Below are 17,537 nucleotides of genomic sequence, written 5' to 3' on the forward strand. Positions count from 1 at the left end.
ATAGGATGGTCATCGACTACAGTCAGACCATCAACAGGTGTACGCAGCTGGACACGTACCCTCTCCCCCGCATATCCGACCTGGTAAACAGGATCACTCAATACAAGGTCTTCTCCACGGTGGATCTTAAGTCTGCCTACCAGCAGCTCCCCATCCGCACTAGTGATGGCAAATACACTGCTTTCGAGGGAGATGGGCGGCTCTATCACTTCTTAAGGGTTCCCTTTGGTGTCACCAACGGTGTCTCGGTCTTCCAGCGCGAGATGGACCGAATGGTTGACCGGTACAGTTTACGGGCAACATTCCCGTATCTCGATAATGTCACCATCTGCGGCCACGACCAGCAGGACCACGACACCAACCTCCGAAAATTCCTCCAGACTGCAAAGATCCTTAACCTTACATACAACAAGGATAAATGCGTGTTAGCACCGACCGCCTAGCCATCCTCGGCTACGTAGTGTGAAATGGAGTTATAGGCCCCGACCCTGAGTGCATGCGCCCCCTTATGGAGTTTCCCCTCCCTCACTGCTCCAAGGCCCTGAAGCGCTGCCTAGGCTTTTTCAGTTACTAAGCCCAATGGGTCCCCAACTATGCGGACAAGGCCCGTCCCCTGATCCAATCCACAGCTTTTCCCCTGTCAATAGAGGCCCGCCAGGCCTACAGCCGCATCAAAACGGACATTGCAAAGGCCATGATGCACGCCATCGACGAGTCCCTCCCCTTCCAGGTCGAGAGCGACGCGTCTGACGTAGCTCTGGCGGCCACCCTCAACCAAGCGAGCAGGCCCGTGGCCTTCTTCTCACGTACCCTCCATGCCTCCGAAATGCGCCACTCCTCAGTCGAAAAGGAGGCCCAGGCCACAGTAGAAGCTGTGCGACATTGGAGGCATTACCTGGCCGGCAGGAGATTCACTCTTCTCACTGACCAACGGGCGGTTGCTTTCATGTTCGATAATGCACAGCGCGGCAAGATAAAAAACGATAAGATCTTGCGGTGGAGGATCGAACTCTCCACCTACAACTATGAGATCTTGTATCGTCCCGGGAAGCTAAATGAGCCTCCTGATGTCTTGTCCCGCGGCACATGTGCCACCGCAGAAGTGGACCGCCTCCGAGCCCTCCACGAGGACCTCTGCCACCCAGGGGTCACTCGCTTTTTCCACTTTATCAAGACCCGCAACCTGCCCTACTCTATTGAGGAGGTCAGGACAGCCACCAGGGACTGCCAAATCTGCGCGGAGTGCAAACCGCACTTCTACCGGCCAGAGAAAGCGCACCTGATAAAGGCTTCCCGTCCCTTTGAACGCCTCAGCATGGACTTCAAAGGCCCCCTCCCCTTCACCGACCGCAACACGTACTTCCTGAACGTGATTGACGAATACTCCCGGTTCCCATTCGCCATCCCCTGCCCCGACTTGACCGCAACCACCGTCATCAAGGCCCTCCATAGCATCTTTGCACTGTTCGGGTTCCCCGCCTACATACATAGTGACAGGGAGTCCTCCTTTATGAGCGACGAACTGCGTCAATTCCTGCTCAGCAAGGGCATCGCCTCGAGCAGGACGACCAGTTACAACCCCCGGGGTAACGGACAGGTAGAGAGGGAGAACGGAACGGTCTGGAAGACCGTCCTACTGGCCCTACGGTCCAGGAATCTCCCAGTCTCCCGCTGGCAGGAAGTCCTCCTGGATGCCCTCCACTCCATCCGGTCACTGCTTTGTACCACAACCAACCAGACACCTCACGAATGTCTCCTTGTCTTCCCCAGGAAGTCCTCCTCTGGGACCTCGCTCCCGACATGGCTGGCAGCTCCCGGACCCATCCTGCAGGCGCACAAGTCGGACCCGTTGGGTGAGAGGGCCCATCTTCTCCACGCTAACCCCCAGTACGCCTACGTGGTGTACCCCGACGGCCGACAAGATACGGTCTCCCTACGAGACCTACCGCCCGCCGGAGCCCCACGCACACCCCAGCCACCAATCCCACCCTCCCCCCCACCAGGGCACCTTACAGGAGGATCGGTCCTTCCGCCGGCCCCGTCTAGGCCCCCCCACCCACCGACGCACCCCGCAGGCGTTCCCTTCCCAGGTCAACCGTTTTTCCCACTCGCGCCGTCGAGTGGTGTCGAAGCTGCCATGGAGATCGAAGCCACGCTCCCGGAGTCACAGACGCCCGAGCCTCCATCGGAGTCACCACCGAAGCTCCAGCGATCAGAGGACGACCAGGGCAATCGACTGATTGCTTCATTTTAAATTGTAAATTGAAACCATAAATTGTAAATAGTTAATAGCATTGTAAATAGTTACAAAACGCTGTACGGAGGTATTATGGTACCTCCGTAACTAATTCTACCACGTTGCCATGTTTGTAGTATCAGGCCACCACCCCCGCCAGACTCTTTTTTAACAGGGGGTGAATGTGGTAGTCTCTGTAGAGGTATTACGGTACCTGGTAATGCTGGAACACCATTGGTAGATATTGAATGCTTCCTATTGGTCAAGCTGTATGGTAGCTCCGCCCTGCTAGGCGGGGTATAAGAGCCCGTGCTGCCCCAGCAACCTTCATTCTGTACCTGAGCTGCTGGGGTAACATCTAGTTTATTAAAGCCTTTAGTTGGACTACAACCTCGCTTTAGTGGCCATTGATCATGCATCAACTTGCTAAATTGCCCTTAGTGTTAGGAGGGGTTATTGGGTTACAGGGATAGCGTGCAAGTGAGGGCTTAAGTGGAGTGGATCGGTGCAGACCTGATGGGCCAAATGGCCTCCTTCTGCACTGTATGTTCTACATTTGTCTGTTGGATGATAGTGAGTGCTCCTTGAGATTGAAGTAGGACCTGTACCTCTTAATACAGGCTCATTATATGTAACTGGCATGGTCATGTTGAATGCCAGGTTAGCTTTCTTGATTCCGAGACTACCTTTAGCCATTTAAACGGAGGTTGGATGGAGGATCACATTGAAGTGTAGCTGCTGCATTAGTGCTTCACCATGTTTCTCCAGTTGTGGGCAGTCTCAGAATGGCTAATCGATCTGCAGGGAAGCACACACCCGAGGACAATATGCACTGGCTCATCCCACCTGATTCTCTGGCCTGGTAAAGGTCAAGCGAGATGGAAGCACTGGCTTTATGCTGACACTCAAGTCTTTTGCCCAGCAACAATCAAACAACCTTTAAAGAGGTTCAAAGAGTCTTGGTGCACTTGTACAAGGAATGCAGAAAGTTAGCATGCAGGTACAGCATTAGGAAGGCAAATGGCATGTTGGCCGTTATTGCAAATGAATTAGAGCACAGGAGTAAAAATTTCTCGCTAGTTATACAATGATTTGGTGAGTATCTGGAATACTGTGTGCAGTTTTGGTATCCACATTTCAGAAAATATATATTTGCATTGGAGACTATACAGCGAATGTGTTCATTAAATTGATCTCTGGGATGAGGGAGTTGCCTGTATTAAGAGGCTGAGTAAATTGGGATTATATTCTTTGGAATTCAGAAGAATGAGAGACGACCTCATTGAAACATATAGGATTCTGAAGGGGCTCGATAGGGTGGACACTGAGAGATTGTGTCCGCTGGTCGGGGAATCTGGACGGGGGGGGGGGGGGGGGGCGGGGGGGGGGGGGCACAGTCCCCTCAAAAGGGGTAGATCATTTAAGACTGAGATGAGAAGAAATTTCCTCATGAAAAGGGTTGTGAATCTTTGGAATTCTCATACCTAGAGATGTTGATGCTCCACTGTTGAAAACGTTAGCTTACTTGGTTAGATAGCTGGTTTGTGACGCAGAGCAAAGCATGCAGCGCAGTTTCAATTCCAGTACTGGCTGAGGTTATTCATGAAGGCCTCGCCCTCTCCTGAGGTGTGGTGATCCTCAGGTTAAATCACCACCAGTCAGCTCTCCCCCCTCAAAGAGCAAAGCAGCCTCTGGTCATCTGGGACTATGGTGGCTTTATCTTTAAGGCTGAGATACAGATGTTTGTTCTCTCAGGGAAGAAAGGAATTTGGGGAGCAGGTGAGAAAATGGAATTAAAACCCAAATTCAGCTATGATAATATTGAATGGTGGAACAGATGAGTATTGTAGTCCACTCCTGCTCTTATCCCATGCTCTTGTGTTTAAAGGAGCCGTAGTATTTAAGGAGTGCATCAGGTATGCCATTTCTCCCCTGGGTGGGTGGCTCCACCCTATCTGTATCTCCACCGCTCCCCCCCCGTATCTCCATCCACCGTCGGTATCTCCACCCTCTGTATCGACACCACCTCACCCTTTGTATCTCCAATCCCCCTACTCTCTGTATTTACACAACCTCACCCTCTGTATCTCCAACCCCCACCCTTTGTATATCCATACCCTCACTCTCTGTATCTCCAACCCCCACACTCTGTCATTACACACTCCCACCCTCTGAATCTCAAGTCCAGAACTGGGAGCTTCTTCTGAATAAATGATGTGACAGTGTTATCTTTTTCTTGATTATGTGAAGACTGGAGCATCATTTATTTACGAAGTATCTAAAACATTCAAGGCAATAGGCAGCCTTAATGATGTCTGATGATTCTGAGCTAGCAGGAGGAACACTTCAGAATCCCAAACGGACAAGTGAGAAGATCATTGGTTCAGTAGCTGGTAAGAAAGCATGTTTAAAGGCAGAAAGACAGCCAAATCAACGACTCAAAGTCAAGACTGGGAATTAGCACCTGTAGGAAGATGGCGAGAATTAACGCTAAGTCATCAGGACCCCTTCAGAATGTGAGAGTTTGTGGGTTGTGAGACTGTCCCAAGCAAACACATTCTGGTGGCACCAGGGGCTGTGTGCTGGAAGGACAGTATGTTGCCCTAGTTTATGGACAAAAGCTTTCTCTGCCAAGATGGCCACCGGAAGTCACATGACAGACTGACGAGGAATCGATGCAATGAGGATCAGCTATGCAGCCTGATCAGACTATATAAGAAGAGAAGAGTACTGAGCTCTCCTGGAAGAGAAGTCTGCTAGGTGAATAAGAGGAGGCTGTCTTGGAGAGCAGGAAGGGCTTGCTGTGTCTAAAGTTCAGCTCAAGGAAGAGTTAGGTATTAATTTCCCTTTTCTGTGTTGGCAAGTGTCTGAAGACCTGTAAATAAACATTCACCTTCATATTGTATCTGGACAACTGCGAGTGATTGATCTGAGAAAACTCCACCCCATCTATTGCAATCCCTAGCCCCTGGCGACATCCCAACATCCGCAGGAGATGTCTCCATTTCAAATCTCTCCAGCTCAGGATTGAACATATGAGACGGGAGGAATTTCTGGATGGTTTTATCCAGATCTTTCAGTAAGCCAATTAAATTACATTCTTTTGTGGGAGTGGTATGAACAAAGAAACACAAAAGAGAAACAGGCTTACAAATTTTGCTTTTGAAAACTCAGGAGCAAAAGGGATATTGAGAAGAGCTTTGGGCTCTTGTTCTCTAGACATTTCAGAATCTTTATTTATTTTGCAAAGCAAAACTTATGAACCTAATTGAAACATTAACTCATTGTCAGATGCTTATGAGGAGCAGCATTCAGCCACCAAACTCAGAAATCCCTTTTAAGACTTTAACTGTTGGAACATAATGGTCAGCAATACACAAGTTGGTACACTTTTGCAACACTTGACAGTTGCAACACTTCTTCACATAAATTGCTTCAGACACTTTCACCAGAGCACTAAACTGCCTACATTAAAAAGATTGTGCCAGGTTAAATCAGCAGACTGATACTTCATATTATGCACTTACTAATTAATAAAAACAGTCGGTTTTAGCCAATTCCTAAAATCCCCAGAAAATCTGTAAACAATAAATGCATGTTACCAGTTTACTCAGACTGTAAGAATCAAAATGGAAGTATTTTTACCCATTCGCTATCCCCTAATGTTTATTTCTTCAGACAGTTGTTTCAGTTTGATAAGAGGAATATTTTTTCCAGGTATGTTGACAGGTACACAGAACGAGTCCTAAATTAAGTCTCCAAGAATACCTTGAGAAAGCAGTCACGTTGTCCATTAACGTCTGCTGTTCATCAGCTCCTGAACGGTAATAATCGTACACCGCTTTGGGAAGAATATCTTTTGCATGTTGTTCAAAGTCATTAATGCACACCGGCTTGCTCGGCATTCTTTCCACTCTGACTTGTGGTGGAGGCAAACACAGTCCACCAATAACCACACCACACTGCACTCTGCCCTCCTACACGGTTAACATTTAACTCAGGTTGACAGTGGTGGAAATTTACTCCCCTCTGCAGTGTTACTTATCCAAGACTAACACAGGTCAATTCTCCCAAAACAATTAGCATAAGTTCACCATCAATTTCAAGAAAGCTCATACTGGCCAAACCCACAGAAAGCAGGAACCTCAAAAATAGCTCTGAGATTTGTATGTCAAGGTTGATTTAATCGTCAGCTGGGCAAATGGTGCAGGGGAATAAGGGCGTTGGGTGAGCAGGCACAACTTTCGCCTATATCCTTTAGCCCCTGATCTTGGTTCACTCAGTAGGCTGGACGGCTGGTTTGTGATGCGGAGTGATGCCAACAGTGCGAGTTCAATTCCCATACCGGCTGAGGTTATTCATGAAGACCCCGCCTTCTCAAACTTGCCCCTCACCTGAGGTGTGGTGACCTTCAGGTTAAATCACCACCAGTCAGATCTCAAAGGGGAGAACATCTCATGGACCTCTGGTACTGTGGTGACATTTACAATCTTCTAGTCGGCTATTTTTGGAGAGCTAGACCCATCAAGACAAAATGACAGCAAAAGGACACACATTTGAAGATAATTCATTTGCAGGATTATGGGGAGGGGGGGGGGGGGGGCGGGGGGAGAGAGAGAGAAAAGACTAAATTGGACAAATTCAACCGTCATCAATTCGATATTTAAATAATTCTTGGCACAAGTTCCTGGCAATCGCGGTAGGATTAAGCATTTTTGCCTGTAAGGTCTATTTTGAATGGTTGCCAGGTAAGTTCCAGATATGATGAATGGTGAACTAGAACTAGGGCGTCATTCTCCGACCCCCCGCCGGGTTGGAGAATCGCCGGGGGCTGCCGTGAATCCCGCCCCCGCCGGTTGCCGAAGTCTCCGGTACCAGATATTCGGCGGGGGCGGGAATCGGGCCGCGCCGGTTGGCGGGCCCCTCCGCTCGATTCACCGGCCTGGATGGGCCGAAGTCCCGCCGATAAATTGCCTGTCCCTCCGGCGTGGATTAAACCACCTTTTGAACGGCGGGACAAGGCGGCGTGGGCGGGCTCCGGGGTCCTGGGGGGGGGCGCAGGGCGATCTGGCCCCGGGGGGTGCCCCCACGGCGGCCTGACCCACGATCGGGGCCCACCAATCCGCGGGCGGGCCTGTGCCGTGGGGGCACTCTTTCCCTTCCGCCTCCGCCACGGTCTCCACCATGGCGGAGGCGGAAGAGACTCCCTCCACCGCGCATGCGTGGGAAACTGTCAGCGGCCGCTGACGCTCCCGTGCATGCGCCGCCCGGGGATGTCATTTCCGCGCCAGCTGGCGGGGCAACAAAGGCCGTTTCTGCCAGCTGGCGGGGCGGAAATTCGTCCGGCGTCGGCCTAGCCCCTCAATGTTGGGGCTTGGCCCCCAAAGATGCGGAGCATTCCGCACCTTTGGGGCGGCGCGATGCCCGTCTGGCGCCATTTTGGCCGCCAGTCGGCGGACATCGCGCCGTTTCGGGAGAATTTCGCCCCACGTCTTTGGAAGTTTTGGGGTTGCTTTCGACCTCTGCACTGCTTTGCATTTTAATTGTTTTTCAATGTTTATAACCACCATTTTGGGATCATTTTTACAGCATTTTAATTGTCAACATCACCAATAAAAGGCTCATTCTTGTTTGGTAAATCACAAATGGGGCATTACCACCATTTCCAGTTACAGGAAGGATCCGTAACTAAAGCTCAACACATTTAAGATAATTGGCAAAATAACGGGAGCTGGTAGAAGGGCTAGGGGCCCCGATCGGGATGGAAGAGATAGTAGAGGGTCTGAAGGCCATGCAGTCGGGTAAAGCCCCGGGGTCGGCCGGGTACCCAGTGGAGTTCTATAAAAGGTTTCTGGGATATTGGGGCCATTGCTGATGAGGACATTCAATGAGACAAGGGAGAGAGGGGTGCTTCCCCCGACGATATCACAGGCCACGATTTCGCTGATCCTGAAGCAGGACAAGAACCCAGAGTTGTCTGGATCCTACAGTCCGATATCCCTATTGAATGTGGACGCCAAACTGCTGGCCAAAACCTTGTCCTCTAGGATTGAGGATTGTGTTCCGGACGTTATTGGGGAAGATCAGACGGGGTTTGTTAAGGAAAGGCAGTTGGTGGCCAATGTAAGAAGGCTATTAAACATGATCATGAAGGTAGGGAGGTGGAGGTAGTGGTCGTAATGGACGCAGAGAAGGCCTTTGATCGAGTAGAATGGGAATATCTGTGGGAGGTACTGGGATGGTTTGGATTTGGGCGGGGCTTTATTGACTGGGTCAGGTTGCTGTATCAGGCTCCTGTGGCAAGTGTACGGACGAATAGGACAACATCGGACTATTTTAGGTTGCATCGGGACGACGAGACAGGGTTGGCCCCTCTCCCTACTGTTGTTCTCATTAACCATAGAGCCGTTGGCAATTGCACTGAGAGGCTCAAAGGGCTGGAGGGGGTTGGTCCGGGGGGTGAGGAGTGGGGGGGGGGGGGGGGGGGGGGGGGTGGAGCACAGAGTCTCACTTTACGCAGCCGACCTGCTCCTGTATGTATCGAACCCAGCAGAGAGGATGGAAGAAATCATGAGAATTCTGGGGGAATTTGGCTGGTTTTCGGGGTACAAACTAAATATGGGGAAAAGTAAGATGTTTGCGGTCCAGGCAAGGGGACAGGAGAGGCGACAGATGTTTGGAGTGGTAGGAGAAAGCTTTAGTTATCAAGGCATCTAAGTGATGCGGGAATGGGAATGGCTGCACAAGCTAAATCTGGCCCAACTGGTAGACCAAATGAAGGACGGTTTTCGGAGGTGGGACGCGCTCCCGCTGTCACTAGCCGGGAGGGTGCAGACGGTGAAGATGATAGTCCTCCCGAGATTCCCGTTTGTGTTCCAGTGTCTCCCCATCTTTATTCCGCGGTCCTTTTTTAAACAGGTCAACGAAGTGATCACGGGCTTTGTATGGGCGGGCAAGACCCCACAAGTAAAGAGGGTGATGCTTGAGTGGAGCCAGGGAGAGGGCGGGCTGGTGCTGCCAAACTTCAGTAACTACTATTGGGTGGCGAATATAGCCATGATCAGGAAGTGGGTGGTGGGGGGAGGGTCGGCATGGCAGCGTATGGAGGCGGCTTCATGTAAGGACACCAGCTTAGAGGCATTGATAACGGCGCCTCTGCCATTCCCGCCGGCACGGTAGTCCACCAGCCTCGTGGTGGTGGTGGCCCTAAGCGTCTGGGGGCAATGGAGGAGGCATGTGAGAGCAGAGGGAGCATCGGTTTGGTCTCCAATTTGAAATAATCACCGGTTTGTCCCGGGAAGGATGGACGGGGGGTTTCGTGGGGATGGCAGAGAGCAGGGATTGAGAGGATGGGGATATGTTTATAGAGGGGAGCTTTCCTAGCTTCAGGGAGCTGGAGGAGAAATTTGGATTGGCAGGTGCTGGACTTCCTACGCAGGCAGGTTTCAACTTTCCCGCTCCTACCACCAAGGGGGTACAGGACAGGGTAGTTTCCAGAGGGTGGGTGGGAGAAGGGAGGGTCTCTCACATTTACAAGGAACTTATGGAGTCTAAGGTGACGCAGACTGGGGAGCTGAAGCGCAAGTGGGAAGAAGAATTGGGAGGAGAGATAGATGGTCTATGGGCTGACGCGTTGAGTAGAATCAACGCATCCACAACATGTGCCAGGCTCAGCCTGATACAATTCAAGGTCGTTCACCGGGCTCTCGTGACAGTGGCCCGGATGAACAGGTTCTTTGGGGTAGAAGATAGGTGTGTAAAGTGTGCGAGAGGACCAGCGAACCATGTCCACATGTTCGGACATCTCCAAAGCTTAAGGGATTCTGGCAGGGTTTGCAGATGTCATGTCCACAGTGTTAAAAACAAGGGTGGCATTGAGTCCAGAGGCGGCGATTTTCAGGTGTCGGAAGATCCGGGAATCCAGGAGAAAGAGGCAGACGTTCTGGCCTTTGCTTCCTTGGTAGCCCAGAGACGGATATTATTAGCTTGGAGGGACTCAAAGCCCCCGAAGTCGGAGACCTGGCTATCGGACATGGCTAGCTTTCTCTGTTTGGAGAAAGTCAAGTCCGCCTTGAGAGGGTCAATGTTAGGGTTCGCCCGGAGGTGGCAACCGTTCGTCGACTTCTTTGTGGGAAATTAATCGTCAGCAGAAGGGAGGGGTTAGTTTAGCTTGGAGTAAGGGGTTAAGAAAGGTGGGACCTGTAAGGGAGGAAAACGGCTTTTGCACTATGTTTATAGATTCATGTATATTGTTTATTTTGTTGTCAAAATAGCCAGAGGCGAGCTGAGAAAACTTTCTTTTTTAATGCACTGAGTTGTTGTGATCTGGAGTGCGCTGCGAGAAAGGGCAGTGGAAGCAGATTCAATAGTAACTTTCAAAAGTGTAAATATCCAGAAGGGGAAAATTTTTAGGATTATGGGGGAAGGTCTGGGGAGTATGAAGAACGGGATAGCTCCCTCAAAGCCAACCCAGTCATGTTGGGCCGAATGGCCCCCTTCAGGCCGTATCATTCCACAGAAACACCTGCCCAGTGTGTGGTCAAAGATGTGGCTCGAGGAGTGTGCTCATCAGCCAAGCGAGGATCCACACAACCCGTGAATGGAATTTCTTAGGTGGACAATCATACTCGTTAGCAAGTGATCGCTGAAGAAGATCAATCTACTGTTCAGACAAATTCAGCAGAACAGAAACAAATGGAAACAGAGACACATAGCACTTACTCTTTCAACACCAACTTTCAACAGAAGCCAAGGGAATCACGAGGCATTAGTGCAAGGGTCACTTAACAGACACATACTTGCAACGTGTGTGCGTATGAATATTACATGTTGAGGGCAGCACGGTGGCGCAGTGGGTTAGCCCTGCAGCCTCACGGCGCTGAGGTCCCAGGTTCGATCCTGGCTCTGGGTCACTGTCCGTGTGGAGTTTGCACATTCTCCCCCTGTTTGCGTGGGTTTCGCCCCCACAACCCAAAGATGTGCAGTCTACGTGGATTGGCCACGCTAAATTGCCCCTTAATTGGAAAAAATGAATTGGGCACTCTAAATTTAAAAAAAAAATGAATATTACATGTTGGATGACCATTTTTATCAAGCAAACAGAAATTGTTTGAAGCAATATGCTGTGGATGCGGAAAATGAAGCAAAAACAGAGAATTCCAAAAAAACACAGCAGATCTGGCAGCATCTGCAGGGAGAGAAAACAAGAGTTAACGTTTTAAGTCTTTGACTCTTCATCGGAGCTAAAGGAGAGGGAAAATTAAGTTGGATATATACTGTATCTGGGAGAGATTGCAGCAAAGATGTAGGAAACTTAAGAACATCAGACAGATGGCCTGGTGTGTGGGAGGAGGTGTTGGGAAAGGAGGGGGATTTGCAGAAAGGCAAAAGAAGTGCCAGGGATACAAAGAGTTAAGATGCAGGTGAAAGGTGACAGTCTAAAGTTATTGAACTTAATGTTGAGTCCTGAGAGCTGTAATGTGCCTAATTGGAAGATGAGGTGCTGCTCCTCCAGTTTTCGTTGGGCTTCACTGGAGCATTGCAGCAGACCAAGGACAGACATGTGGGCATGAGAGAAAGATGTTGAATTGAAATCGCAACGACAGTAAGGGTGTGGTCATGTATGCAGGCTAAGCGAAGATATTCCGCAAAGCAGCCACACAGTCTGCATTTAGTTTCCCCAATGTAGAGGGCGGCACAGTAGCTAGCACTGTTGTTTCACAGCGATAGAGACTCGGTTTCGATTCCCAGCTTGGGTCACTGTCTGTGCAGAGTCTCCTCGTGTCTGCATTGGTTTCCTCCGGGTGCTCCGGTTTCCTCCCCAAGTCTCGAAAGATGTGCTTGCTAGGTGAATTGGACATTCTGAATTCTCGATCAGTGTATGCGAAGAGGCGTCATAGTGTGGCGACAAGGGCATTTTCAGTTTCATTGCAATGTTAATGTAAGTCTACTTGTGACACTAATATAAATTATTATTATTAGGAGACCACATTGGGAGCAGTTATTTTACTTTTCCTTGTGTTGTGTGACAAAAGTAAGCAGCTTTGTTTAGCTGCAGTACTGTTGTGACAAGATTTATTGTATTATTGATGGAGACTTCAGCGATTTTGTGTCTGTTTTTAACATTTACAGTGTAGGAGGCTATTCAGCCCATCAAGTCTGCATCGGCACTTGGAAAGAGCACCCCACTTAAGTCCACGCCTCCACCCCAGCCTCGTAACCCCACCCAACATTTTTGGACAGCAAGGGCTATATCATGGCCAATCCACCTAACCTGCACATCTTTGGACTGTGGGAGGAAACCGGAGCACCCGGAGGAAACCCATGCAGACACGGGGAGAACGTGCAGACTCCGCACAGACAGTGACCCAAGCTGGGAATCAAACCTGGGACCCTGGAGCTGGGAAGCAATTGTGCTAACCACTGTGCTACCGTGCCGTCTTACTACACGGTTTTGGTCCCTGGAATTGGCAAATGAAGCAGGGCTGGCAGGGGGGGGTGGGAGAAGAGAGAGAGGAAAGATGCAGAAGATCCTCTGGTATTCTGGTCCTCCTAAATTCTTAACCCAGTTGTGTTCTGAGGTGGAATCATTTTTCTGGTGTCAGGAAATGCAACAAGAAAATTAGATACAAAAAGGTTCCAGAAACAGCAAAAAAGAAAACTGAGCAGATAATCTTTTTATTTTAAATTGGTTAAGGGATAAGTTTCAGCCAGGATACTGGGAAAATATTCCTTGCTCATCTTTGAAAGGGTCATGGGATGGGACTTCCATGTCCACCTTAAGGTCACGTCCAAAAGTCTTTGAGGCACTCAAAGAACAAAGAACAAAGAAAAGTACAGCACAGGAACAGGCCCTTCGGCCCTCCAAGCCTGTGCCGACCATGCTGCCCGTCTAAACTAAAATCTTCTACACTTCCTGGGTCCGTATCTCTCTATCCCCATCCTATTCATGTATTTGTCAAGATGCCCCTTAAACGTCACTGTCGTCCCTGCTTCCACCATCTCCTCTGGCAGTGAGTTCCAGGCACCCACTACCCTGTGTAAAAAACCTGCCTCATACATCTCCTCTACACCTTGCCCCTCCCACCTTAAACCTATGCCCCCTAGTAATTGACCCCTCTACCTGGGAAAAAGCCTCTGACTATCCACTCTGTCTATGCCCCTCATAATTTTGTAGACCTCGATCAGGTCGCCCCTCAACCTCCGTCGTTCCAGTGAGAACAAACCGAGTTTATTCAACCGCTCCTCATAGCTAATGCCCTCCATACCAGGCAACATTCTGGTAAATCTCTTCTGCACCCTCTCTAAAGCCTCCACATCCTTCTGGTAGTGTGGCGACCAGAATTGAACACTGTACTCCAAGTGTGGTCTAACTAAGGTTCTATACAGCTGCAACATGACTTGCCAATTCTTATACTCCATGCCCCGGCCAATGAAGGCAAGCATGCCGTATGCCTTCTTGACTACCTTCTCCACCTGTGTTGCCCCTTTCAGTGACCTGTGGACCTGTACACCCAGATCTAATACTCTTGTGGGTTCTACCATTCACTGTATATTCCCTACCTGCATTAGACCTTCCAAAATGCAGTACCTCACATTTGTCCGGATTAAACTCCATCTGCCAACTCTCCGCCCAAGTCTCCAAACGATCTAAATCCTGCTGTATCCTCCGAGTCCTCATCGCTATCCACAATTCCACCAACCTTGTGTCATCTGCAAACTTACTAATCAGACCAGTTACATTTTCCTCCAAATCATTTATATGTACTCCTTGCAATTGCTACTTGTGGCTGAGGTTGTAGAATCAGGAAACTGCGAGTTGGCCATTCATTCCCCTCTACATTATTCAACCATTCAATTATTAGATCACTGCTGACCTGAATCGTAACTCTTTCTGCCCAACTTGGTTCAGTAACACTTGTTACCCCTGTCTAACAGAAAAATCAACACTTGGGAGTCTTGTAGGTCAAGGCAAGAGGTCACCTTTGGAAGAAGCAGAGGAAAGGACTATAGGTTTATAACAATAGGAATAGGAGTAGGCCACTCAACTCTTCGGGCCTGCTCCTCCAAGGAATAAGATCATTATTGATCTGATGTGGCCTTAACTCCACTTTCCTCCACAATCTCGTCAATTAAAATCTCTCTAACTAGGCCTTGAATCTATTCAATGACACAACCTCCAAAGATGATTCTGGATAGGAGCGAAAGCAACAGGGTAGTTGTTATGGGGGACTTTAACTTTCCAAATATTGACTGGAAACGCTATAGTTCGAGTACTTTAGATGGGTCCGTTTTTGTCCAATGTGTGCAGGAGGGTTTCCTGACACAGTATGTAGATAGGCCAACGAGAGGCGAGGCCGTATTGGATTTGGTACTGGGTAATGAACCAGGACAGGTGTTAGATTTGGAGCTGGTGAGCACTTTGGTGATAGTGACCACAATTCGATTACGTTTATTTTAGTGATGGAAAGGGATAGGTATATACCGCAGGGCAAGAGTTATATCTGGGGGAAAGGCAATTATGATGCGATAAGGCAAGACTTAGGATGCATCGGATGGAGAGGAAAACTGCAGGGGATGGGCACAATGGAAATGTGGAGCTTGTTCAAGGAACAGCTACTGCGTGTCCTTGATAAGTCTGTGCCTGTCAGGCAGGGAGGAAGTGGTCGAGCAAGGGAACCGTGGTTTACTAAGGCAGGCAAAAGACTTGTCAAGAGGAAGAAGGAGGCTTATGTAAAGATGAGACATGAAGGTTCAGTAAGGGCGCTCGAGAGTTACAAGTTAGCTAGGAAGGACCTAAAGAGAGAGCTAAGAAGAGCCAGGAGGGGACATGAGAAGTCTTTGGCAGGTAGGATCAAGGATAACCCTAAAGCTTTCTTTTTAAAAAATATATATATTTATTCAAGTTTTTTTACACAATTTTTCTCCCTTACAAACAATAACCCCCCCACCCTCGTAACAAAACAAAAAAAACGAGAAATTGCGCAGAGCAAGATATATACATGGCAAAATTATATATTTACACAGCTTTGTACACTGGCCCTCACCCGTACGTGCCAGTTTCCCCAACCCTTCATGTTATCTCTTGCTCATCCACCCTCCCAGGCAGTCCCCCCTCCACCCCCCCAAGATTGCTGCTGCTGCTGACCGACCTTCCTCTAACGCTCCGCGAGATATTCTAGGAACGGTTGCCACCGCCTGTAGAACCCCTGCGCAGACCCTCCCAAGGCAAACTTGATCCTCTCCAACTTTATGAACCCAGCCATATTGTTTATCCAGGCCTCCACGCTGGGGGGCTTCGCCTCCTTCCACATTAGCAAGATCCTTCGCCGGGCTACTAGGGACGCAAAGGCCAGAATGCCAGCCTCTTTCGCCCCCTGCACTCCCAGTTCGTCCACTACTCCAAATATTGCTAGCCCCCAGCTTGGCTTGACCCGGACTTTCACCACCTGAGATATTGCTCCCGCCACTCCTCTCCAGAACACCTCCAGTGCCGGGCATGACCAAAACATATGGACATGGTTCGCCGGGCTCCCTGAGCACCTTCCACATCTGTCCTCTACCCCAAAGAACCTACTCAACCTCGCCCCCGTCAAGTGCGCTCTGTGGACCATCTTAAATTGTATCAGGCTGAGCCTGGCACACAAGGAGGAGGAATCAACCCTACCTAGGGCATCACCTTCCTTGATCTCCTCCCCCAGCTCCTCCTCCCATTTACCCTTCAACTCTTCTACCAGCGCTTCCCCCTCTTCTTTCAACTCCTGGTGTATTTCCGACACCTTGCCCTACCCGACCCATATACCCGAGATCACCCTATCTTGAACTTCTTGTGCCGGGAGCAACGGGAATTCCCTCACCTGTCGCCTCACAAAAGCCCTCACCTGCATATATCTAAAAGCATTTCCCGGGGGTAACTCGACCCCCCCCTAAAGCTTTCTATAGATATGTCAGGAATAAAAGAATGACTAGGGTAAGAGTAGGGCCAGTCAAGGACAGTAGTGGGAAGTTGTGCTTGGAGTCCGAGGAGATAGGAGAGATGCTAAATGAATATTTTTCGTCAGTATTCACACAGGAAAAAGACAATGTTGTCGAGAATACTGAGATTCAGGCTACTAGACTAGAAGGGCTTGAGGTTCATAAGGAGGAGGTGTTAACAATTCTGGAAAGGGTGAAAATAGATAAGTCCCCTGGGCCAGATGGGATTTATCATAGGATTCTTTGGGAAGCTAGGGAGGAGATTGCTGAGCCTTCTTTGTCAACAGGAATAGTGCCAGAAGACTGGAGGATAGCAAATGTTGTCCTCTTGTTCAAGAAGGGGAGTAGAGACAACCCCGGTAACTATAGACCAGTGAGCCTTACTTCCGTTGTGTGCAAAATCTTGGAAAGGTTTATAAGAGATAGGGTGTATAATCATCTGGAAAGGAATAATTTGATTAGACATAGTCAACACGGTTTCGTGAAGGGTAGGTCGTGCCTCACAAACCTTATTGAGTTCTTTGAGAAGGTGACCAAACAGGTGGATGAGGGTAAAGCAGTTGATGTGGTGTATATGGATTTCAGTAAAGCGTTTGATAAGGTTCCCCATGGTAGGCTACTGCAGAAAATACGGAAGCATGGGATTCAGGGAGATTTAGCAGTTTGGATCAGAAATTGGCTAGCTGGAAGAAGACAAAGGGTGGTGGTTGGTGGGAAGTGTTCAGACTGGAGTCCAGTTACTAGTGGTGTACCACAAGGATCTGTTTTGGGGCCACTGCTGTTTGTCATTTTTATAAATGACCTGGAGGAGGGCGTAGAAGGATGGGTGAGTAAATTTGCAGATGACACTAAAGTGGGTGGAGTTGTGGACATTGTGGAAGGATGTTACAAGTTACAGAGGGACATAGATAAGCTGCAGCGCTGGGCTGAGAGGTGGCAAATGGAGTTTAATGCAGAAAAGTGTGAGGTGATTCATTTTGGAAGGAATAACAGGAAGACAGAGTACTGGGCTAATGGTAAGATTCTTGGCAGTGTGGATGAGCAGAGAGATCTCAGTGTCCATGTACATAGATCCCTGAAAGTTGCCACTCGGGTTGAGAGGGTTGTTAAGAAGGCATACGGTGTGTTAGCTTTTATTGGTAGAGGGATTGAGTTTCGGAGCCATGAGGTCATGTTGCAGCTGTACAAAACTCTGGTGCGGCCGCATTTAGAGTATTGCGTGCAATTCTGGTCACCGCATTATAGGAAGGATGTGGAAGCATTGGAAAGGGTGCAGAGGAGATTTACCAGAATGTTGCCTGGTATGGAGGGAAGATCTTATGAGGAA

General features: G+C 49.2%; 1 protein-coding gene across 3 annotated transcripts in view; it reads right to left on the reverse strand.

Annotated features, from left to right (window-relative positions):
- hao1 (hydroxyacid oxidase (glycolate oxidase) 1) overlaps nt 1-6,183 on the reverse strand; it is a 73,723-nt gene extending 67,540 nt beyond the window's left edge. For all 3 annotated transcript variants that reach the window (XM_072506072.1, XM_072506063.1, XM_072506070.1), the window contains exon 1: nt 6,005-6,183. In XM_072506072.1, the coding sequence (XP_072362173.1) occupies nt 6,005-6,141 (137 nt within the window). In that variant the 5' untranslated portion in view covers nt 6,142-6,183. The remainder of the gene's footprint in view (nt 1-6,004) is intronic.
- Between the last annotated feature and the right edge of the window lie 11,354 nt (nt 6,184-17,537).

The sequence above is a fragment of the Scyliorhinus torazame genome, chromosome 1, assembly GCF_047496885.1.
Source record: "Scyliorhinus torazame isolate Kashiwa2021f chromosome 1, sScyTor2.1, whole genome shotgun sequence".
Taxonomy (NCBI): domain Eukaryota; kingdom Metazoa; phylum Chordata; class Chondrichthyes; order Carcharhiniformes; family Scyliorhinidae; genus Scyliorhinus; species Scyliorhinus torazame.